The sequence below is a fragment of the Rhodamnia argentea genome, chromosome 9 (genome assembly GCF_020921035.1).
Source record: "Rhodamnia argentea isolate NSW1041297 chromosome 9, ASM2092103v1, whole genome shotgun sequence".
Lineage (NCBI taxonomy): Eukaryota > Viridiplantae > Streptophyta > Magnoliopsida > Myrtales > Myrtaceae > Rhodamnia > Rhodamnia argentea.
Window position 1 is genome coordinate 4899914 of NC_063158.1, and position 22393 is coordinate 4922306.

The 22393-nt window shown below is 39.4% G+C and overlaps 3 protein-coding genes across 4 annotated transcripts; 1 reads left to right on the forward strand and 2 right to left on the reverse strand.

Moving 5' to 3' along the window:
- Nucleotides 1–1836: 1836 nt before the first annotated feature.
- LOC115736867 lies at nucleotides 1837–3885 on the forward strand. The gene is made up of 2 exons (XM_030668724.2): nucleotides 1837–2889; nucleotides 3468–3885. Exons 1-2 carry the CDS (start codon nucleotides 1852–1854, stop codon nucleotides 3585–3587), a joined length of 1158 nt encoding a protein of 385 aa, XP_030524584.2. The 5' UTR covers nucleotides 1837–1851; the 3' UTR covers nucleotides 3588–3885.
- Nucleotides 3886–4645: 760 nt separating this feature from the next.
- Nucleotides 4646–5902, reverse strand: LOC125316633. The gene has a single exon (XM_048285467.1). The coding sequence runs from the start codon at nucleotides 5900–5902 to the stop codon at nucleotides 4646–4648; it is 1257 nt and encodes a 418-aa protein (XP_048141424.1).
- Nucleotides 5903–11271: 5369 nt separating this feature from the next.
- LOC115736865 (translation initiation factor IF-2) lies at nucleotides 11272–22112 on the reverse strand. Of its 2 annotated transcripts, none has more exons than XM_030668719.2 (9): nucleotides 21756–22112; nucleotides 21677–21701; nucleotides 20203–20248; nucleotides 19348–19459; nucleotides 18847–18916; nucleotides 14086–14410; nucleotides 12643–13686; nucleotides 12215–12364; nucleotides 11272–11927 (listed from the first exon to the last, which is right to left on the reverse strand). In XM_030668719.2, exons 3-9 carry the CDS (start codon nucleotides 20227–20229, stop codon nucleotides 11493–11495), a joined length of 2163 nt encoding a protein of 720 aa, XP_030524579.1. In that variant the 5' UTR covers nucleotides 20230–20248; nucleotides 21677–21701; nucleotides 21756–22112; the 3' UTR covers nucleotides 11272–11492. The 2 variants fall into 2 exon arrangements, with proteins under 2 accessions (XP_030524579.1, XP_048141191.1); XM_048285234.1 differs by having other exon boundaries at nucleotides 12643–13722.
- Between the last annotated feature and the right edge of the window lie 281 nt (nucleotides 22113–22393).

A 22393-nucleotide genomic window follows, 5' to 3' on the forward strand; every position in this document is an offset into this window, starting at 1 on the left:
ATAATCATTCGCATTTGCAACTACAAAAAGTTTTATCTCTCTCGCTATCGTTATTAAATTTCAATATGAACCACGAAGTTATAGAAGAGAATGAGTTTTGACTCTGTTTCTACTTTCATAGACTTTTGGCATGAACCAGAAACCTACGAAAGAGAAGAAGTTTCAACTCAATCGCAGTTTTTGTAGAATTTTGACGTGAACTAAAAAATTACAAAGAAGCGGTGAAACTTCAACATGAATCAAAGATACATATATGGAGATTTCTAGGTTTTTTTTTAGAAATTTCATTGCCCCAAATTCTTTAAGAATTCGAAAGATAATTTTCAAGTTCGAATTTGTTCATTTAAAATTTGGGTTCTTCTACTTCATTTTTATTTATTTATTTTATTTTTATATCATTTTTTTGTTATTTTCATTCAGTTCCATCATTTATTAATAAAATTTTAATTAAATAATAAACTATACTACCAAAAAATTCCTCCTTTGAACTTACCCAATAAAAAATTCCTTCAATTCCTAATGACATAGATATGAAGTGTGTGTATATATATGTGCACATAATATATATTGTAAAGTAGAAAGAAACTAAAAGTTATATATAAATGAATAAAAAAATTATTTTTAATTTTTACTTTTAATATTAGAATTCGAATATAATTCATATTTAATTCATATTTTGATCTTATTTTCTAAGAAGTTTATTATGCGAGAAAAAATAGCTTTTAGACCATGATCATAAAAAATCATATCCACCTTTATCCCATCTCCCCCATGGGATAAAATTTTTCCAGGTTATATCCCACTTTATCCGGTCCTGGGCGGTAGCCAAACACGGGATAAGATAAATTTTATCATATCCTGATTTTTATCCCGATCACCGAACACAACCTTAATGGCATGTAATTAGCCTACCGATGAAGTCAGGCCCTTGTTCAAAACAACCATAGCCACTTCAAGCATTTATTTGAGACAACGTACTTCATACTCTTATTTGAAACAAAAATTACTTCAAGGAGTTATTTAAAGAATGAGAATATTTCAAGCCTTCATTTAAAATTTTTCCTTCAGTTTATTTTAAGTGAAAATCTATTTTGCTAACTCTCATCAAGAATGACAAAATAACATGTTCTTTTCAATAATTTGAGATATACCATTTTGGGTTTTGCTTTGCCAGTAAATTTAATCGGGGAAAAAATAAAAATCGTTATCGACAATTAATCTCCAATATTTCACTTTTTTTTCTCCCTTTCTTTCTCGTAATTATATTTCAATATCATTAATCATCCTCATGATGGCACGTACAAATTTTTTTTTTTTTTTGGGTGGTCGAATGCACGTACAGATGTTGGATCGTAAATAATTTTGCATGATGACTTGGAATTCAACGGGAAACAAACGCTGTTCGACCTTGGTCTACGTTTTGATAATCTAATGCTATTTAAGAAGGAACCATATGTCACGCAATGCCCAACAACACGAAAAATGGGCATTGCCTTCAGGCATTCATCTCCAAGTCATTCACAAATTGAGCATATTTCACGACCAACAAGTTCTATCTTCTAGTGGTGAGTAAAGCACACGAACCATTCGAACTCACCAAGCAAGACAAGCCAGGCATATTCCCACCAAGTTTGCGAAGAAAGCCGAGTCTGATGAGAGCTCGAAATGAACATGTCCGCCAAGCAACCCTCTGCAAAGGAATCGAAAAGATAGGGAAGGCATATATGCCGTGGGATGGGAAAGGAAACTAGATTTCCTTCCGCTACAAAAGGCCTGACCTCCAGACTTAGGCAGCAATTTGCACCAACCCCAAACCCACACACCCACACCCCAGAGGACCGAGAGAGAAGGATGGAGATTTCACATGTCAGCCACGAGCATCCGCTGACCCTGTGTGCGATGGAGGACACCGGTGAGCCTTGCAATGGATGCTCGAGACCCATCTTCGATCACGGCTATGGTTGCTTAGACTGCGGCTTCCTCCTCCACAAGAAGTGCGCCAAGTTGCCTCGGAAAGTCCACCACCATCTTCATCCTAAACACCCTCTCTCACTCCTCTTCGATCCATCGGAAACGCCCCAGTGCAGCGTCTGCAATAAAACTGGCTCCGGGTTTGTCTTTGAATGCCAAGATTGCAAATACTACATGGACGTGACCTGTTTCTTTAGGAATCAGCCTTACCTTGATCTCCCTCCTCTAGAAGGGAAAACAAGAAAGCTACAATCACACCCTGACACTTTGTTACCTCACAATCACACCCTGACACTCTGTTACCTCACACAGCAGAGTAAAAGGAAGTGTAAAGGATGTGAACAGCAAATTTTGGGTCCAGCTTATTGCTGCAAGGAATGCGATCTGTTCACACTCCACAAATCCTGTGCTCAATTGCCACAGAAGAGAGAACATCTTTTCCACCCTTCGCACTCCCTCACACTCTTTACAGAATCACCTTATCCTGGCTCACGAACAATCTGTAACACTTGTCGGAAGATCATCCAAGGTTTTGTGTACCACTGTAACATATGTTCGTTCGACCTTGACTTGCTCTGCGCTTGTCTTACACCTTCACTGAAACATGAGAAGCATGATCACCTCCTCGCTTTCTTCAATGAAATAAATGATCAAGTTTCATGTAATTCCTGCGGAAAATCGTGCCGCAACAATCTTTACAGATGTGTTAGCTGCAAGTTCAATGTGCACTCCACTTGTCTTCCCAGCGTTAAGCACAAACACCATCCCCATCCTCTTAAACTCAACGACTCCACTCCCAAGGATGGAAGTAGGATTCACTGCGCAGCATGCAAGAAGAAGACAAGCCCAGAGGCCCAGGCTTATTATTACTGTGCAGAATGCAGCTATGGTGTTCATCCTGAATGTGTGGTCTCCGAGGTAAACTCAGCCTCCCCTACCCCTTAGATTTATATAAAACAGAGAAGTGAGGTGCCGAACCAAACAACCTAGCTAACATGCTATATTTTAAATATATATCCGGAGTCTATGCTACGAGAAAATGATCATAAATACAGAAATACTTTTTTTTCGCGTGTGTAAAAATAACCTAAAAAAAAATCAGTAGAAGGACTTCACTTTACCAGCAATCATAACAAATTGAATAAAGTAATTATATTCATGCACCTTAGAAGGAATTATACTAATCTTAGAGTTGGCAGATTACAGTTAGTTTGTTTTGAGAAATTAATGTAAAAGGTAGTGGAAGGAAGATAAATGGTGGTGGGGGCATGCGGCTTCTGACAAAGGTTCATTCTATCCACTTTGCCAGTTACATGATATATCGTCTCATCACCTGCATTGCTGTTACTCCCCAGAATTGCTTCCATCTAAACGTTATTCTTGATTTCCTCAATTTCTTCCTTTCCTCGTACTCACAACATCTTCCAACCTAGGCAAAGGCAACTAATTGGATGAAGTGACTTAACATGGTTAACTTACCTTTTTTCCATGACCAGGACCAGCCCGAGATAGGGAAACTTCTAGAAGACATTGCAAGGGTCCGAGAAGAGCTAGATGCAATTGCCAGTCAGTTGAAACGGGACAGAGGATCAGTATCGAAGGATGATACAGCATGAGCAACAGCAACGTGAGCTCAAGGATGGGATGAAGAAAGAAAGATGATTAGATTGATTAAAAAATGTCATAGCCCAAAACTAAGAAAAAACAAAAGAAATTTCCACTACTATGTAAAAGAGAGGTCATATATCCTTTGCTCTATTGAAATCATCACCTGAATATCAGTGAAACTTACTGGAGTCAGGTCAGATTGTTAGGACTGCGTACTTGTGTCATGCATCTAGATATATGCTCATAATGTAAAAGCCTATCCTCATGTGCAAAGTGAAGATCATCATGCTCCTCAATTATCAGTAAGCAATGCTATTCATAGATACGATGCTTACATTACTCTGTTCCATATGGCGGTGGACTCTTGTGATCACAAACACTGCAAAAAGTACGAATATACAACAGGATCATTGAAATACCAATATTACCGTTAAACAAATCGTCATCTAGAGATTCTGGAGAGAACAATCAGCAGCTGCAGGGAAAAAAATAACAGAAAATCTTGAATGCAGAAGGAATCTGATAAGCATTGTAAATCGTTTTAAAAAGTTTGCTTCCAGGAAGTAATGTTGTCTTCTATGTACTCTAAATCGACAGGCAATCTGGATCTATGCACCTCTTTATATGTCCAGCCAAAAATTGATCGTTCCAAACTGCCAATTCCAACAAAAACTTAACAGTACATGTTTAAGGAAAGATGCTCAGAAGAACCATTGGAGGTGTATGATCGAAAATCTTCTTGGACATTTTCCTCATGCACACCCAGAGTCGAAATAGCCTCCCTAAACCATCTGCTTAATCACCTGTATGATAAGATGGATCGACACATCTTCTCACATTCCTTGTAGAGCAGAAAAAGACACACTTAAACAGTGTAATATGCATTTGTTAATAGCTTCATTGATGAGAAATGGGCTAGTCAGATATATATTTGAGTTCATTGCATAGATAAGACAATAAATATTCCCATTGCTTCATGCCAGGGATATCAGAAATCAACTCCTACAACATATACATACACGAAGCAAAATGAAGTACGAGGTCCACAATTCTAATTTGTCTACACTCATGAGGATGCATACTTCATAGCTCTTTGGAGTTCACTCGCCAAACTGTTTGACCGATTCAATGACTGATTCGATTCTCTCCCATTTTCTTCTCTCCCACTCTTCTTACTCTTCCACATTTCAAAATCACCCCTTCTCACTCCCAAATTCATTGAATCTCTATCGCCAACTCCAATCTTTTCGCCAGGACCCTCCCTTGTCCCTATTCCTAATCTCATACCCTCCAAACATAGCTTCATCTCACTATTCTCCCTCTGCATCTCTTCCAAATCCTTCCTGATCTGTAAAAACATTCCCCTCAACAACTCAGAATCACCAAAATTACTCTCCTCCTTCCTTTCATTTTGTCCCTTCGCTTCCTCAATGGTCTCAAACCCAATTTTACTCACCGTCAAGAACGGCATTCCTGTCCCAGAATCAGCAACCGGCAAATTCATCCCCCAACGGAAATTCACCCTCACACGCTTTGCTATGGGCAACATCGTCCTTGCCCTCACTCCAATTCCAGAGAACATTTTCAGATTGCCACTCTTACCATGGCTTTTACAACTCTGTGGCATAACCTTACCATCATTAGTAAGATTGCGACCATAATCCGCACTATCAGAGCTTCTAAACAGCTCTTTCCCACAACAAGGCTCCAGCTTCAGCTCCTCCCAAGTCGACGAACCCCCCATCAGAAATCCACCCCCAATTCCCAACTCAGAACCTAAATGATCACTTACGCCAGCAAGCGTGACCTCGTTTTTTCCCTGATTAGGCTCAACAAATCTCTTCGCGTCCAAATCCTGGCTGTAACTGGGGTTTGAAGAGGTGGACTTGCTGAGAGAGAAGTGTCCGAGCTGAGGCCGGAAGTGGAGAGAGAAGACGGGAGAATTAGGGATAGGGCTCGAGAGCGAGAGAGGGAAATGAGCTGAGAAGACGATAGGCGAATTGTTGGGCGAGCCGAAGAGGCCAATGCCGGATTTGAGAGTGAGAGAGATGGGGGAGCCGGCGGACGACGCGGCGGTGGGGGAGTAGGAGAGCTTGAGGGAAGGGAAGGAAGGGAAGCTGGTGGAGAGAGAGAAGGTGAAGTATGACGAAGGTGTGGTGGTGGTGGTGGTGGTGGCGATGGTGGAGGTGAATGGCTGGTTCACGATAGTGAGAGGCAGCTTGGCTTTAAGGATTGGGTGGTGGTGGTGGTGGTGGTTGCAGGTTGGGTCGCCGCCTCCCCGGCGGCGGCAGTCGTTGTCGGGGAGTTTGAGGGAGAACTTCATAGATTCGTCTCGACGTCCGACGAGGGTGTATCCGAGTGGCTTCTGGGGCTCCGTGGAGACCACGTACTCATGAAAATGCAAGAGGTGGGTGGCTATACACCTAAACAAGAAAAAATTCAAAAAAAAAAAAAATACAAATGCTGTCATTATTTCAAATACAACCCGAAGTGCTTTGAAGAATCAAAAGGCATTTTCATCCTTTAAATTTTAATTTTTTTATTTTATTTTTTTCCCTTTGCCCTCCCCGACCTCATGAGAGGACTGCCCTCACCAAATTCGGCAAGGGTAGCCTTCGCCCTCCGCTTGGGCTGTTGCCTTGGCTGTGGGTAAGGGCAATAGCAATAGCAGCCAGGGCAACAACGCAATCAAAGAGCGAGGGTTGACCTGGTCCACCCAAACCAGAGCGACCCTCGCCCGAGGTGGCGATAGTCGAGGAAGAGGGGAAAAAAAGAAAAATTTTAAAAAAATTAAAAATATAAAAAGTGAAAAGCCTTTTTAATCGGGTCCTTTATTTAAATTAATGAGAACACTTCAAGTTTTTATTTTAATTAAGGTTCACTCCAGACTCTCATTTGAGAAAATAAAGGTAGTTCGAGACTTTATTTGAAAATGTTCGCCTAAACAATGTTTTAAAATGAAGACATACCTTGAAGCGATCCTAGAATAAAAATCTATTATAAAATCTAATGGTACGCTTGGTAGGTAAAAATTCCATGAAAAATATTTTTTTTTGAGAAATTCTTTTTTGAAAAAAGATTAGTTTTTTTTTATGTTTGGTGATATGTAGCCATAACTATTTTATAGTATTTGGATCTTATTTGAAAAATTATTTCAATATCATGACTTTATTTCATGCTATAAAAAATCAAAATTTTAAATTATTTTTTATGTTTTTCCCTCTCTTTTTCTTTTTCTTTCTCCCTCTACCGCAATTGGCCTGCGGCGGCCACGAGTGAGCTCGCCAACCCGCGTCTGTACCCTATCGGCAAAGGAAGAAGAAAAGAAAAAAAAAACAATTGAAAATTTTAAAGAATAAAAATATTAAAATATGAAATATTAAAAAATATTAAAAATTCAAGATGAATAATGCCCAAAAAGTGTTTTTGCCTCTTTAGGTTTACGATTTTACTTTTTTTTTAATTTTATGCATGAATTTTCTGTCGATCGAAAAGCATTTTCTATTCATTAAGACATTTTCAAAAAATCAAAGAACTTCTTGCTGAGCTCAGTCTATTCCGATTAGATGAGAGAGAAAGCTAGAGAGAGAGAGAGAGAGAGAGGAGATTCCAAATGGGCCCCCGACTGAGTGCCCTAATCCACTGAAGGTCCGTGGGCTTGGCTCGCCTCTTAAGCTTCGTGGGCTTGGGCAGATGGGCTGAGGCTTAGACTTCGCATGCCAGATTAGTGAATTGGACCTGATTTAATAGACGGGCTTCATAAAAAACTAAGCCGAAATGGACTCTCTCTTTTCATTCGCAATTAATTTTCTTGTTCTTTTTACTATTATTTGTTTGGGAAAATTTTAAAAAATGACTTGAAGTCCTCTTATTTTCTCAAATAAAGGTCCAAAATGAACCTTGTTTCAAATAAGGGCCTAAAGTACCCTCATTTTTTCAAGCAAAAGTTTGAAGTGAACGTTGTTTCAAATAAGGGCCTGAAGTGGCCATGAAATTACAAAAAAAGACCCGATTTCAAGGGCATTTGGGTGTTTTTCTATATTTGATTTTTCTTCTACTTTTTTTTATTAGAACTTTCCTTTTTCTATTTCTTTAAAATTTAACAATAAATAAATAAATTAAAACTTACCCCTCCCGCCTCTAGCCGTTGCTCCACCGCCCTAGGGGGCTGAAGGTCGGCGGGGTCACCAGCAACCCCGTCAACCGGAGGCAAGGGCCTCTAGGCCCTCTCCCGGACACGGTCGAGGGTCGTTGGCCCTTGGCCAAACAATCTGGGAGAGAGTCAAAGGCCCTCGCCTCCGGTTAGTCTTGTCGCCGGCCCTCATTGAGGCACCGTTGACCCCATTGGTCCCCCCACCAATGGTGGGCCGATCGCCACAAAGCGAGAGGGGCACCTTCCTACCAATGTGGCTATTTTTTTTTTCATTTTTTCATTTTTTTTTTTCATTTTTAAAAATCAGAAAAAGGAAAAAAATAGATAAATAAATAACCAAAATGAGAAATGACGAAAATGCCCTTTAGGCCATACCCTTTTTTAAAACTCTATGACCACTTCAGGCCCTGATTTGAAACATATTATGCCACTTCAAGCTCTTTTTTGAAACTCTATGGCCACTTCAAATCCTTATTTGAAATATATTATGCCTTATTTGAAAAAATGAGACGACTTCGGGCTCTTATTGGAATTTTTCATAATTTTTTTCCCTTTTTACAAAAATGCATGCTTGCATTGTTGGCAAAAACTCAAGTGTCGACATTGCCGAAAATTATCATACTACCTTTAAAGGTGTATTTTTTTTTTCTATTTTATAAAAGCATGAGATAGGTTATGAAAGAATATTTAACAAGAATCTGTCTTCTTTTTTGCAATGAAATATTTATAGAATCCCAAGAATAGGACCAAATTTTAGTGCACGGTGTTTATATGAGGTTCTGCTCTCTTATTCTTAAGCAATTGCCGAGAGGGCTCAGTTGATTCATGATTTATGTTTCCTTTTTCATTTTTTCCTTTTTTCGATTTCAAGAAATATATTTCTCCGTTATGATTAGTTCTTTCTCTATTGATTTTTTTTTTTTTTTTGCAGTCAAGAGAGATGGATCCGCGGAGCTAAATGTCAGCTAGTTCCTTTGTTCGTGGATTAACAAAAATGTTGGAAAGCTCTATTTACCTTTGCCAATTTACGTGTCTCTTCCTTTTTGCATATGCATTGCCACTCCCTTAAGCTGCATCAACCAATTGAAAACTTAATTAGAAACCCATATTTTGAGGTAGATTTTTTCAAGATGCTCCCAATAACCAAAGAGTAGCAAGTGATTTTCCTTATCTAAGCGAGCAAATATCCATTGATATAAAAGTGTCACGTCAATCACACTTACGTGGCACGCATTTATCCGATCGGATCCGTCACGACTCGACATGTGGCAATTGAACTAAAACAAAATAAAAGTGAAATCTCTGACTACCTGCAAGGAAGTATTAATGCAGAGCGGCTTTTAGAAATCTAAACGCCCGCCCAACCATCTCTCTCTTCGATCATCGTTTACAACCATGTTTAGTTTATAAAAGAAAAGGGAAAAACCTTCTCTCTTTCATAAGAAGCTTAATCTTTGAAGAATGAAAGAATTCTATTTTGGGAACACTTTTACCTTGCTTCCTAATGCTCTCCAAGCCATTTCCTAATGCTCTCCAAGCCATTCATAAGAATGTCAATGCCCTGCAATATAAAGGCACAAGCTTTAAAAATAAAAAAAAAATAGAGGGACACTAATGAGCTGAATCTTGAGGTTTTGATCAGCAAACAACACACAATTACAAACCAATTCGAGTCTCAAGGGGAAAAGAAAACATCGTTTCAGAATCCAAAGAATTCATATACTTTGTATTACACTCGAGTAAGAACTGGAGACATAGTCAAATGAACGAAATTTGCTGAAGTAAAAAAAGACAAATACCAATGACGGGTCTACGAGATAAGTGGGGAAATAGCTCAATTAGCTTCCAGCAAAGCATCCTATAAACATGGACGCCAATCCAAAAGGAAAAGAAACTTATATCGGTGAACAACACTCGGAACTGGAGCGACCGTACTCACAAAATGACGAGAAAAAAGGTTCACTTCAGCCCGAAGCGTGAAACTTCGAGAACCTTCGGGAGATGGACCAGTCGGCGACGACTCGTGGTTCGCTAGTAGACCCAGAACTTGTCGTAGGGTGTTGGTCCGAGGTGCGCGTGCGCGGCGAGATGTGGTCTAACCTTTGAGGAGTGAAGGAGGTTAGGGAATGAAAGACCGCTCGAACTACGGTGGTTTTGGGAGGCTAGGGTTTGGAGAAAGTCTACTTTTTGTCCTTGTGGTATCATGCTCTTTTCAATCAAGTGTCTACACTTGCAATTTGCCTAATCAAGCCCTTCTAGTTTGACAAATTTTCTGATCAGATTCCTCCGACACTAAATTTGTTCAAATTCAATCAGCATAACTGTTGCCGATGCCAAGGTAGACATGGCCAGTTCGATCAAACCGCCAGTTCCGGTTCCACGAAAAGGTGGAAGCACCGGTTTCGGGCCGGTTCCGATTCCGGTTCGGAACAACCGGTTCCCGAGCCCAACGGCTCTTTCCCCGTGCCTCCTCCCCACCCTCCTTTAAAAAAAAAAACGGGTCAGAACCGGCGGTTCCGGGCTGGTTCCGACAATTTAGAAATCGGAACGGGAAGGGCCGGTTCCGGTTCCAGGTTAGAATCGTGGGCCCGGTCAACGGGTAGGTTCCGGGCCCCCAGGCCCATTTGACCATGTCTATGCCAAGGTATCATGTGGATAAAGATGACATGCGGATATACATGTTGATGAGTTCATAAAAATTTAGCCAATATTGACAACGTTGAATATGATGTTGACACCGAAATAGTCAGAGATTGAGAAAGAAATTCAAATGCGAGAATGTATATGCTCACAATCTAAGAAATCGACCCCAGTACACATGACGTATGACTCACCACTCAATAGAATCCACCAAAGAGATACAAAGCTTTAGCGACAATCAAATCCAAGAGATCAAGTCTGAAATTTCCTTGATCAAATATTCAAATTATTAACAGTAACCCATTTAGAGAGAGAGAGAGAGAGAGAGAGAGAGAGAGAGAGAGAGAGGAGTTTTGCAGGTTTAATGTGTATAGTAAAAACTCTATTCATTCTAAATTTATCTTCCTAGAAAGATTGCCTAGGAAAAGGTGCCAGAACATTAAACATTCTGAGACACAAAAATTGAATGTGAGGGCTTTCGATGTCGTCCCAAATGAATTATGATCACATCGATGCTAGGAAAAGTCTCTACCTGAATTAGCTTCTCGAGGCAGTGTAAGTTACAGCAGACATAAAAACACAGCAGGTTTAAGATAATTATAATCATCCGGACAACATAATATATGACTCTGCATCGTGTGTTCCCCTCATGTAAATCAAACATGATGGACTGCATCCTCGAGAACATCACATGATTTTACTTGGTTATTCACTTCATCACATCTAAATCCTGATTGCCCGCTCTCCTATCCATACAGTTAAATGATAGCATGGTAAAAAAAAAAAGTTCCTCTGAGTTTTGGTAATAAAACTCGAGAATTTCTATCTCCACAGTTCATCAAATATTGAGTGTAACAACATCCGTGTTCGGCATCACAGCCCAAGATATACGTATTGCATATACAAATAATAACATTATCATGCTTCTCAAACTGGGCTAATGTACACTTCTTATGTTTGTACTAATCAGCAGGGTCATTAGCATGTGAAGTCTCAAAATTTGAACTGTTCGTCTACCGAAATACAAAATTGTTTGTGTTGGTACTGGCTTTTCGAGAGGGAAGACGCAACCAACAAAATCCATTATCAACTCAAACAGCATGGACATTGCGGTACACTGTCAGCATTCAATTCGAACAGCTCCGCTCTCCGACGAAATGAACTTAGGCTTCCGTACAACTTGTTCCAAGCACTGAATGATGTCCCCAACCTGGAAATCATGCCAATCTCGGATTACAAGTCCACATTCATTCCCTTTTCCCACCATCTCAACATCCTGCTTCTCTCTCTTGAGGGACGTGCATGAACCTTCGAACATGACTTCTCCGCTCCTCAGAAGCCTCATTGTTGACGACCTTGTGACTTTCCCATCGATAACGCGGCAACCGGCAATCTTCACATCAGCTCCCTTGGATTTGCTCCTCCCTTTGAGCTCGAATATGTTCAAGACCTGAGCCTCCCCAGCTACCTGAGTCTCTGCAGTCCCCGGAGCCTTGTGAACTATCAAGCTGCCAATGTCCTCCAAAAGATGATAGATTACACGGTGTGTTTTTATCTGAAACCATATAGGAAAACCGGGGATTAAATAAACAAAGCATGGCCATCTCAAGCTCCAAAATGAGATATTTCTGCTTCTTTACAGTGGAAGTGCATTTATCTATATTTACAATGCATGAAAGTGGGATTTAAGTGAGCATAGAGTGATAATTGTCATGTCAATAGAACACTTTTGCTCTCATGATATTAATCCTGCGCACCGAGCAATTATTACACTGATAACACATTAAAAGTCACTATTAACCAAAAGTCATAAGTTCGACAGGGAAGAAATAAGTTCAATACCTGAATACTGGCTCTAGTTGCCGCCCGAGTTACAGAACTAGGAGGATTCTTAACATTGAACCCAACTATACATGCACCACAGGCCTGTGCTAGGTCGATATCGGACTGAGAAACCGGTCCAACACCAACATGCAGTACATTGACAAAAACCTGGGCACATGAATGGAAGAGAAAACATGTCAATAGGAATGACTTACATAAAGCTCTGACAGAAACAGGATGATGCGATGGCACACAAGGAGAAAAAAAACTTGAATTTACTGCAAACAGCATAATTTTCTTTATGCAAAGTAGCAGTAAGGGGTGTCACACCAGAGCAAGGAATTTGTCTATGAAACCTGATGTTCAAACAGAAAAAACAACGACAAGAAAAGAAGTATCTCATTCATGAAAATGCAGGTATATGACAATCAATGACTTAGCATTACCTGAGGGCTATTCAAACTTTTTAAAGCATCTGTAACAGCTTGGACTGTTCCTTGCACATCTGCTTTCACAATAAATGGCATTTCAACTCTCTCCACCACTTCTTGTTCTTCTGATGACTCTTCAGTTTCTGTCCTTCCCTCGCTTATTTTACGAAGTCTGTCTTTCTCAGACTTTCTTTTTCTTCCCGTACTAAGCATTCTAGCACGTTCCTCAGAATCCACAACAACAATATCATCACCAGCCATTGGGAGACCCTTCAACCCTTCAATCTCAACAGGTATAGCCGGGGTTGCTCGATCAGTCATCTTACCCACCATGTCCCTGAGAGCCCTTATTCTACCCCACTCAGAACCCACAACCACATACTTCCCACAAACCAAAGTCCCTGCCTTCACAATCGCTGTGGCCAACGCACCACGCCCCTTATCGAGCCTTGCCTCCACTACATAAGCTTGTGCAGGCCCATCAATCCGTGCTTTAAGATCCATAAGCTCAGCCTGGAGAAGCAACGCCTCTTCCAACTTATCCAGTCCTGTTTTCTTTACAGCTGAAACTTCAACTACCTGCACGTCCCCACCCATTTCTTCTAAAGGCAACCCTTCCGATGCGAGCTGCAGTTTTACTCGTTCAGGGTCAGCAGCTGGTTTATCACATTTATTAACAGCAACAACAACGGGTACACCAGCTGAAGTTGCATGGGACATGGCTTCTCGAGTTTGGGGCATGACTCCATCATCCGCAGCTACCACTAGCACAACAATATCAGTGACCGCCGCACCTCTGGCCCGCATTGCACTGAATGCAGCATGACCAGGAGTGTCGAGGAATGTTATTGACGAACCCGAGGGCATGCTCACAACAAATGCTCCAAGATGCTGAGTTATTCCTCCAGCTTCCTTTTCCACCAAAGATGTTTGACGCAGAGCATCCAAAAGAGAAGTTTTCCCATGGTCAACATGACCCATGACCGTGACAACGGGTGGCCGAGTTAAAAGCTTTGCACCTTCATCAGAGTGACGCCTTCTAACATTGACACCAAGTTCCTGTAAGATGTGTAGGTCCAAAGTAAGTCCCTGCAACTATATTCAGACAAAGATACACGCACTACGTTCGGTTCTATCAAGTGCTAACGGCAGTAAGCAGATAACAATTTTCGTACAGTAGGCATTTTGATGTACTTTGCTGGCCATACAAACATTGTCCAGGCAAAGTAAATACACTGATTAAGCAAGTCTCTTATAAGGCAGAAGATGGTAATGTTCCCTTCGAACCAGGTATTTTCAGATAATTAAATCAGCAGTCTCAGCACATATTGTGTTTCAGCTAACATATTGTGTTCTCAGCTATTTATGAAGAATGAAAATGACACTCGCAACCTTTTTCTTTTCTCTTTTGCATTTCAAGCATGTAAAAAAATTACCACGACAACCAAGCAAACATACCATTGCAACCAGCTCCGCAATGTCGATGCTAAGAGGATCAAACTCTGATTCGACCTTCTCCCCAACATTCAGAAGAATATCTTGCAGTGAAGATAATGACTCACCAGTACGCTTGGCGAGTTCGACTATCGTCATGCCTTCGAAAATGTCAACTGTTTTATCCACAGAGGACTTTGTCACTGTTTTCACTTTAGGTGGCACATATGGAGCCTCAACGGGTGGTTGGGTCCTATTCTGTCTTTTAAAATTCTTTTCTCTCTTGGGAGTCCTCAAACCAAATTGCCCATCACCTCTAGCCAAAAGTGCTGGACTTGAATGAAAGCACCTAAAAAAAAAAACATTCTCAACCACGTAATAAACTGTGCTGAATAAACAGCTGTAAGGTAAGTGAATGCAGAAGAGAACTTAACAACTATGTGAATTTCCTCGATCCTAGCAAAAATTACAAAGTCGAATTACCTACACCTAAGATCTAACAAGAACCCCAAATCCCTGAAAAACCCTCACAAAGGCCGGATCAGCAGAAAACAATGCCCTAATCACTGTTTTGCATGAATGATCAACTATAAGCATCATGCTGGCACATCATAGGAAGGTATTTATTTTCTTTGATAGGTCATGATATATTTTTCGCGAATGAATGGTACCTTATCCAAAAACTAAGCATCAAGAGTGTGGCATCATGATCAGCAGAGCCAAACCGGTTTGTGAAAAAAAAAAAGACCAGACTTTGGACACCACTTGACAGTGAAACAAAAGATGATTAGATTTGGACCTCTCCCTGGCACATACAGCAAAACTGCCCAAACAGTGAGACCAAGACTTCAAAATTGTTTCATTCATAAGATATTCCCTTGATGCCGACCAAGGCTCAAAAGAAACTCTTCATGAAGCTTTAACCTTCCATATCTGTTTCCACTGAAAGCAAGTGGTTTGTCTGGGACAATTAGCCTTACAGCAAGATTTGACCTCAAATTAGTTTCTTCTCAATTTTTTTTATTGGAACTTATCTTTCTATAGTAAGAGCAAACTAGGATTCCAGCATACAGAGATTCCAGTTCTCTGCAAATTATTAGCGACTATAGCATGATTGCATCTCTCTCCTAAGTAATGGAGTAAAAGTTCAAAACCTCCATATTGAGGAGGGTGTCTCCATGCAAAATCTCCGCCAATAATTTGGTTTATGTCCATCACCAGCATCAGTAAAGCCAGAAAATTTGTTTATCCTTCCCTCCGTTGTCAATGATTCCCATAATCTATCAACATAAATAAGTCCAATGCCAACTTGCTGGCAAGTGCCATTTTTGGCAGCAATGACCTTTTTTCCAGAGACTATTGTCTTCAGTAGCAAGCCTCTAAAGCCACTTGAACCACCAAGCTGTTAGGATTCCGCACACAAATCACAAATAAAATAAAGCTTAAAAGTGAGAAAAGAAAATCGAGACACAAAGTTTATCCTGATTCACTCTTTAACTAGGATTACATCCAAAAGAGGATTCCACTATAATTAGCACCTTGCATCTTTTCGTTACATCCATCAATTACAAGAGAAAGAAATAAAATATAGCAGTAGCTATTCATGGTCCCAAGCTCAAACTACTAATGAAAAAATATAAACTCAAACTATAAAAGCCCTCCGGCAGCTCGGGGGAGCTACCCTTGTGCTTTCCTGTCGATAAGGAGTATCAACCACATCCCAACATAGGCTAGATTAGATATTCTAGAATCATGATGCTACGGACATGTCCATATGCATAAATAATAGTTGTTCTTGATTGATAGAATACACAATTGATTCAGCATCCTAGTAAGCAAAGCGGTTGTTCATCCCCATAATATATCACTAAATAGGTTGAGCAACTTTCATTTGCCATCCTAAGAAAAGGAATATGCATCCTTTCTTTTTCTTTTTTTTTTTGTTTTGGTGACAATGATTTTAGATTGTAAGAGAAACAAATTTCAATACTCAAATCACTATTACAAAAGAAACTAAAATTTATATCCAATCATCCGGTGACTTTCTTCGAATGCCAAATCTCATTCACAAGGCACCAATGCAGTACCACCCTTTCTCAAAATAGTTTCCAAGTCAAAATCTCTCAAATCTAATAGGGTAAACACTAAACAGTGGTGTCCCTTGGTTTAACAAACACAACATGGAGACGAGAAGTATATGCCCAAGCTAGATTGAGGTTACATCATAGCAACGAGTTTCAGACATTTCTAGCAAACTTTTGAATTCAAAGGGCGCACTTGGTAACACTTCTGAAGCATAATTTCTGCTCCAAAAATGTTTTTTGAGCAAAAATCTGTTTGGTAATGCAACTTTTGAAGCAGAAATCCGTTTTGGCTACGCAACTTTATTTGTCTACTTCTGAAGCAATTTTTTGCTTCATAAGTTGTTTTTGAGCAACTTTCAGAAGTAAAAAAAAAAATAATAATAACTTCTCTCCAAAAGTTAACATAAAAAAAAAGACAATCCGCCGTCGATAACCGTCGTCTGCGGCTGCCGCCGGTCTCCTCCAACCATCAAATAAAAATATTTAAAAAAATTATACATAATTTTTCACTAAATTTGTGTTGCATGAGAGTACTTTAGCAATATCATTTTTTTAACAACTTATAAGAAATTAATGTTCCATGATTTGGTTATATGGCATCCCACAAAGGCACAATCATGGCAAAGTGGACCAAGTAATTGACCCAAGTTGGTTAAATGGAATACCACAAATATTTTAAAGTGGACCGAGCACTCCCACAAAGAAAAAACTATACTACTGTTGTTGCCGTCTTTGAACTTCTTAAGTCATCTGTCTTGTTTGTCAAATTCTTGAAAGCAACGAAATTTGATGTTGACAAGGCAAAATGCATGTATGTTTCTATTTGTCGATATTCTTCACACCCTTCAAAGCACTATGTCGGGTTTGTGAATGTCATTTTTAGATGCACTCACTCGGAATTTCTCATTAGGTTTTCAACAAGTACTAGACCAAATTGTTGACAATAATTGTGGATGATAGGTAATTGAAACTCTCCTGCTTCTTTCAATTTTCTTCTTGTTTTTTTCTTGGGTAGGTGTATCCATTCAATTTTTGACAAAATGCCAACTATTATTACTTGTGTAACATTATTCATCCAGACCTTGGAGTTTTCTTAACTTTTCGAATTTCTTCTGTGAACTACCAGAATTTCTTGGTGGTAGCTGCACTTCTGCTTGGGCAGGGGGGTTGCCTAGGGTCCGACAAGGGCCCCTGTAACGATCCCAGCACTTTAAGGTCAAATAATAATATTTTCTGCATTTGACTTAGAACTTAAAAATACCTTTCTTTTGTCAATTTGTCGGATTGATGGATTTAACAGAGAAATTTGCATGCAATATATGTGTTGATGGTTCTTAAAGGTGAAGCACAGTGTTCTAAGCAAATTTTGACTGTTTCAAGCTGTGATGGCAGAATTGTTGCTTGTCATAAACCAACTCGTCCAATGGTATGATTTACTAAATGTATCATGATGCACCTCTAAACTACAGAGGCATGAAGAAGGCTCATATATTATGCCCATTACAACATAAACCACACTAGAGGCACGGGTGAGGAAGCATCGGAACTACCCGGGCTTTGGCGTGGATAAATCAGCTTAACCATCATATTCATTAATAGAAATTTTCCACATAAAATTGGTCCCCATTTGCATAAAATAATTAAATGACAAATTATACGTAAGTCCGTCGGTATTTGCATTTCACTTTTCTAGAATAACATGCATTTTAGGCTAGGATCAATCATTTTTTGTAGAACATTTTGTGTTAATAATGTTCCAAAAGTAGAAAATTTTAACAGTTACCGAATGAATTTCTATTCCAGAAGCAGAAATTTTGTCCTATTAGCAAACATCTTTATCTGATCAGAAATTAACTTTTGGAACAAAAATAGAAAATTCAATTTCTTGCCCGAAGTGGATTTCTGAAGTAGAAGTGCTGCCAAGCTCGTCCTAAGTTACACTGTGAAAATTGCCAAACCTAACATGAGATTGCAGACAAAGTAGAGTTATTGGGTCCTTTCAACATTGGATAGCCAGAAGGGAAGCAGAGGAATCTGATATGAACAGAGAACAATTTTGATTGGCTAAGCGGTTCTGAAGACCATACAAATTGCGTAATAAGATAAATATATCAGCTTGAGGACCATAATTCAGTTTATTACATTCCACTAGTGCAATTCACTATCACCCACAACAAATTTAATCTAGTTAACATTCTGGAACAATTCAGGCTGTAGAACCAATAAAGGGAACAGAGAAAAGACTACGGTTAACTCTCTGAGAAATAGCATTCCAAATTAGTAATGCGCTAATTGAAACTGCTAGATAGATATATTATACGGCGGTATCACTTTATTAAGATGGAAGTGTCCAAATCGAGAATCAATTACGTATGTATTATCCTCAGCTATAGGCTGGATATGATGTTAGAAAACCAGGCAGATCATTCAAAAATCATTTTATGCAAAAGTGCAATTATAGATAAAATGGTACCTCCTTCCCCAGGAAGTGTCCCAAATCTCAACACTTATATATTACCCTTAAAAAGAAGAAGACAAGGCCTGCGAGAACTAGACTTAACTATGTAGTAAGCACCGTTTCCAAAATATCTGACTAAAATACGATAACAGTAACATACTTAGAAGGCCCGACAAACTTAGCACCAATCTCACAATCACTCAAATACTGAGAAGAAACAAACAGATGGTGAACTTCATTTACCTTAACAAAGTCTGGTCAGACAGATGCTTCGTATACCCACCCTTCTGCCATAGAGACATGCTAGAGAAATCTGCAAAATCACAATTAAAAACTGAATGATCAGGATTTGCACTTACCACTCATAACATTCAGAAGAAAAAAGTCAACAAGGAGGTGCAAGTGAAAAGATAGGAAATATTGAGCTATGTTTCAATCTTTCTTGAATTAAAGGTCATATACGTCGATGTTTCATGGAGACATGAGAAAATAGATCTTCCATTTTTTTCATTTTATTCCACTTGCCATCGCATAGGTGGGCTTAGACACGAGCACACTTCACTCAAACATTTCTTGAGGGGGGCAATTCAAATAACTGGAAGTGTTGGATAATAATTAAAGGAGGAGGCATTATTCAGTCTGGAAATTGCACCAAAACAATTAGATCAGAAAAGAGTTGCAACATTCAATAGCTTGCTCAAAGGACAGAATAATGATTATAAAACTGTGACTTCTCCACTGGACCTGGAAAGCATCTGAACAGAGAAGAAACTGATATCACAGCATCTTCAAGGCAAGGAACAGAAGCCGAACCCAATGCATGTTCTTGTAATGTTTTATGACTAACTCGAAGACCCTGCAGAAAGAAGATAGAGGTTAACAAATTTTTCAATCAACTGCAATGTCGTGATTGCAATTTAAATTGTTAATTCAAAAAGAATAGTCAACATGGCCATGAGATCAATCTGTTTCCCTGATTCTTTGCTTCCCTCAACCCAAACCCATACAAACCCTTTTGCAATCCTCCCCCGACTCCGCCCCTCCCCAGGGGAACTGTCGACCACTAGATCTTGATTCTCAACAAAAGTGAAATACAACGACATCAAGGTCCACCGACTAAACAAATTAAAATAAGTAAAAGGATAATCTTTTCAAGAGCACTCAAATCAGGAGATCCAACTCCATCACATATATTAGGCAAAAAAAAAACTGCTTAAAATCTAACTATATAGTTCCAACAATGTGAACCCTTTAACTTCTTGAAACTCCTACCAACATTGTCTACACTCGAGCTCATGAACATTCCAACAAACACGCCCCCCACCAATAAAAAAACAAAAACAACCACCACCACCACTAACGTAGAGACATGGCCATCTCCGGGATTAAGTCAACATGTACTTCAGATCCTTGAACACACAACTAACCGAGATATCATTATACAAAAGCTGCTGCCTGTCTCATCAGTCATCTGAACCCGCATCATAGTTATCTCAACATCAAGGCTGAAGTAGGAGTATGGTTATACAACATAAAGGCAAAAATGTGAAAGATAACACCTAATAGAAGTATGAAAGAATTTTATTTAGGACACTTTACCTTGTTTCCTAAGGCTCTCCAAGCCATTCATAAGAATGTCAAAGCCCTGCAATTTAAAGGCATGAGCTTAAAAAAATAGTGGGACACTGATAAGCTAAATCATTAGGCCTTGATCAGCAAACAACACACAAATACCAAAACAGAGCCAATAGGATGTTTTCAGGAATCAGTGGCTTATCCATGAATATCCTAGCTTGGTGTGAAATGTCTCCTCTAGTAAATCAACCAACAAAATCAAAGTATTCTATTTAACAATTATGCCACCTCCCATTCAAATCCCATATGGTTTGCCATGATAAGACAAAGGATAAAAGCACTGGAAGTCCTAAAACTTGTCATGAAACGTAATTGAGTCCTAAAACTTACAAAAAGGGCAATTAAGTCCTACAACTTGTCAAATTGGTACAATCAAGTCATTAAGTTAACTCCGTCCAACTTAGTTAATGGAAAATGCTGACGTGACCTTTTTCTAATATTTTCTCTCTTTTGCGTGGCGATAACGCGACTAAAACATAAGAGGCTAAAAAGACGTCATTTTGGTCCAAATATGAGTTTTAATAGAAATTTTATTTACATTAGATTAATAATAAGCTGAACTAAAAAATATACCTATAAACACACCCAAGCGCGTTCTTTATCAAAATCACACTAAGCCATCCCATCCCAACTACATCAAGCCCACACTACGCCCATTTTCTAACATCTGTACTGAACCCATTTTTATTTCTCTTCTTCTCTTTCATTATTTGTTTTGCATCTCTTATTTATTTCATTTCTTTCTTGTGTATACTTGCGTTTGTCTTGTTCAACGTTTATTGTTCCCACAGTCTAAAATAACCATAGACTTCAAAAGAAAAATACAAGATAAAGTGCCTCTTATTCAGCCACCAGCTACCTTCAACCTCCACAAGACAACCATCTCCGTTCACCAGCCTACCAGGGATGATGCTTTAATAATGTAGAACATAACCAAAATGCGAAGCACTAACAAGGCAAATTCAGACACTTATTTACATCACCAGAGATTGACTGTATGGGTGTCAGTGGCTCCTGTTCATTTTCCTCGCCAATGACCGTCATTGAACGTCACAGGAAAATGCCAAGGCCGCAGAGCAAAAAGGTACAAAAGAGAGGGATGCAGTTCTTATTCGGTAACAATGGAATATGGTAGTAATCGCGCTCAAAAGTTAATGAGAAGTATCGGTCATATAAGACATGCTGAACCACACTCGAGGTAATCAAAGATTGGAGACAAGTTTATACAAATCTGGTTTCGGCATTTCATCGAACAAGTTGTGTGCGGTTTGGTCAATAAGCAACAATTCGTTTCAAAACTAATGACAAAAGAACCTAAATCGTCAGAATGACAGCAGATTCCAAAACCAACATCACTCAGAACCTCACTTTGCTTTTCACTCAAAAAAGTGACTGACAAACCAAAAAGGTGACCGAAAACAAGTCGTGTAATTCTTACTTTGCAAAGCGAAACTTCTAACTCCGGTCAGCGAGAATAAGCGAGAAAATCAGAGCGTAGATGTTCTAAAAATGTCACCAGCGAGAATCAAGCACGAAATAGTCCCTGCGAATCTCCCGGTCTCGAAACAGGGAAGAACGGAGCTCTGAAGGCGCGGCTCCGGAAAACCGAGTAGCGGCGGCGGCGGCGATGTACGACGTCGTAAAGGCAATGAGAGGTTCTCGCCTCCTCCACCTTCTGCCCTCTCTCTTGGCTGAATCTACTCTTTTGAGTTGAGGAGTAAAAAATAAAAATGGGCTTACATGTCTTGAGCTTTGAACAAGCTCCGACTGAAACCCATTGGCGAAATTCTTAAAAATAAAATCAGATGGGCCCATCCGTTGTACTGCTGGCGTCACTTTTTCTTTTGTTCTTTCATTTATCGATTAAAAATTCAGGTGTCAACCGCACGTGCGAAAGATTAGGGAATGAATGAAAGCCGGTCAATGATGGCGTTGGGAGGTATGGATTCGGAAAAAGTTGGTTTTAGCCCTAGTATTATCATGCTCTTTTCGATCAAGTCTCCACAATTTTGATTTATCTAACTTGACCCTTCTAGTTTTACGAATCTTCTAATCAAGTTCATCCGAGGCCATATTTGTTCAAATTCGGCCAACATAAACGTTTGATGATGCCAAGGTATCATGCGGATAAACACATGTGAATGTGTTCAGAAAA

What these genes read in the sequence shown, in the direction of transcription:
- LOC115736867 (XM_030668724.2), top strand. Translation starts at nt 1,852, where the DNA reads ATGGAGATTTCACATGTCAGCCACGAGCATCCGCTGACCCTGTGTGCG. An exon ending in CTGAATGTGTGGTCTCCGAG is followed by an intron (nt 2,890 to 3,467) that starts GTAAACTCAGCC and finishes TTCCATGACCAG; the next exon opens with GACCAGCCCGAGATAGGGAA.
- LOC125316633 (XM_048285467.1), bottom strand. Translation starts at nt 5,902, where the DNA reads ATGAAGTTCTCCCTCAAACTCCCCGACAACGACTGCCGCCGCCGGGGA.
- LOC115736865 (XM_048285234.1), bottom strand. Translation starts at nt 20,229, where the DNA reads ATGGCTTGGAGAGCCTTAGGAAACAAG. An exon ending in TCTGACCAGACTTTGTTAAG is followed by an intron (nt 14,411 to 18,846) that starts GTAAATGAAGTT and finishes TTTTTTTTTTAG; the next exon opens with GTGCTTTCATTCAAGTCCAG. An exon ending in TTGCGGAGCTGGTTGCAATG is followed by an intron (nt 13,723 to 14,085) that starts GTATGTTTGCTT and finishes GTCTGAATATAG; the next exon opens with TTGCAGGGACTTACTTTGGA.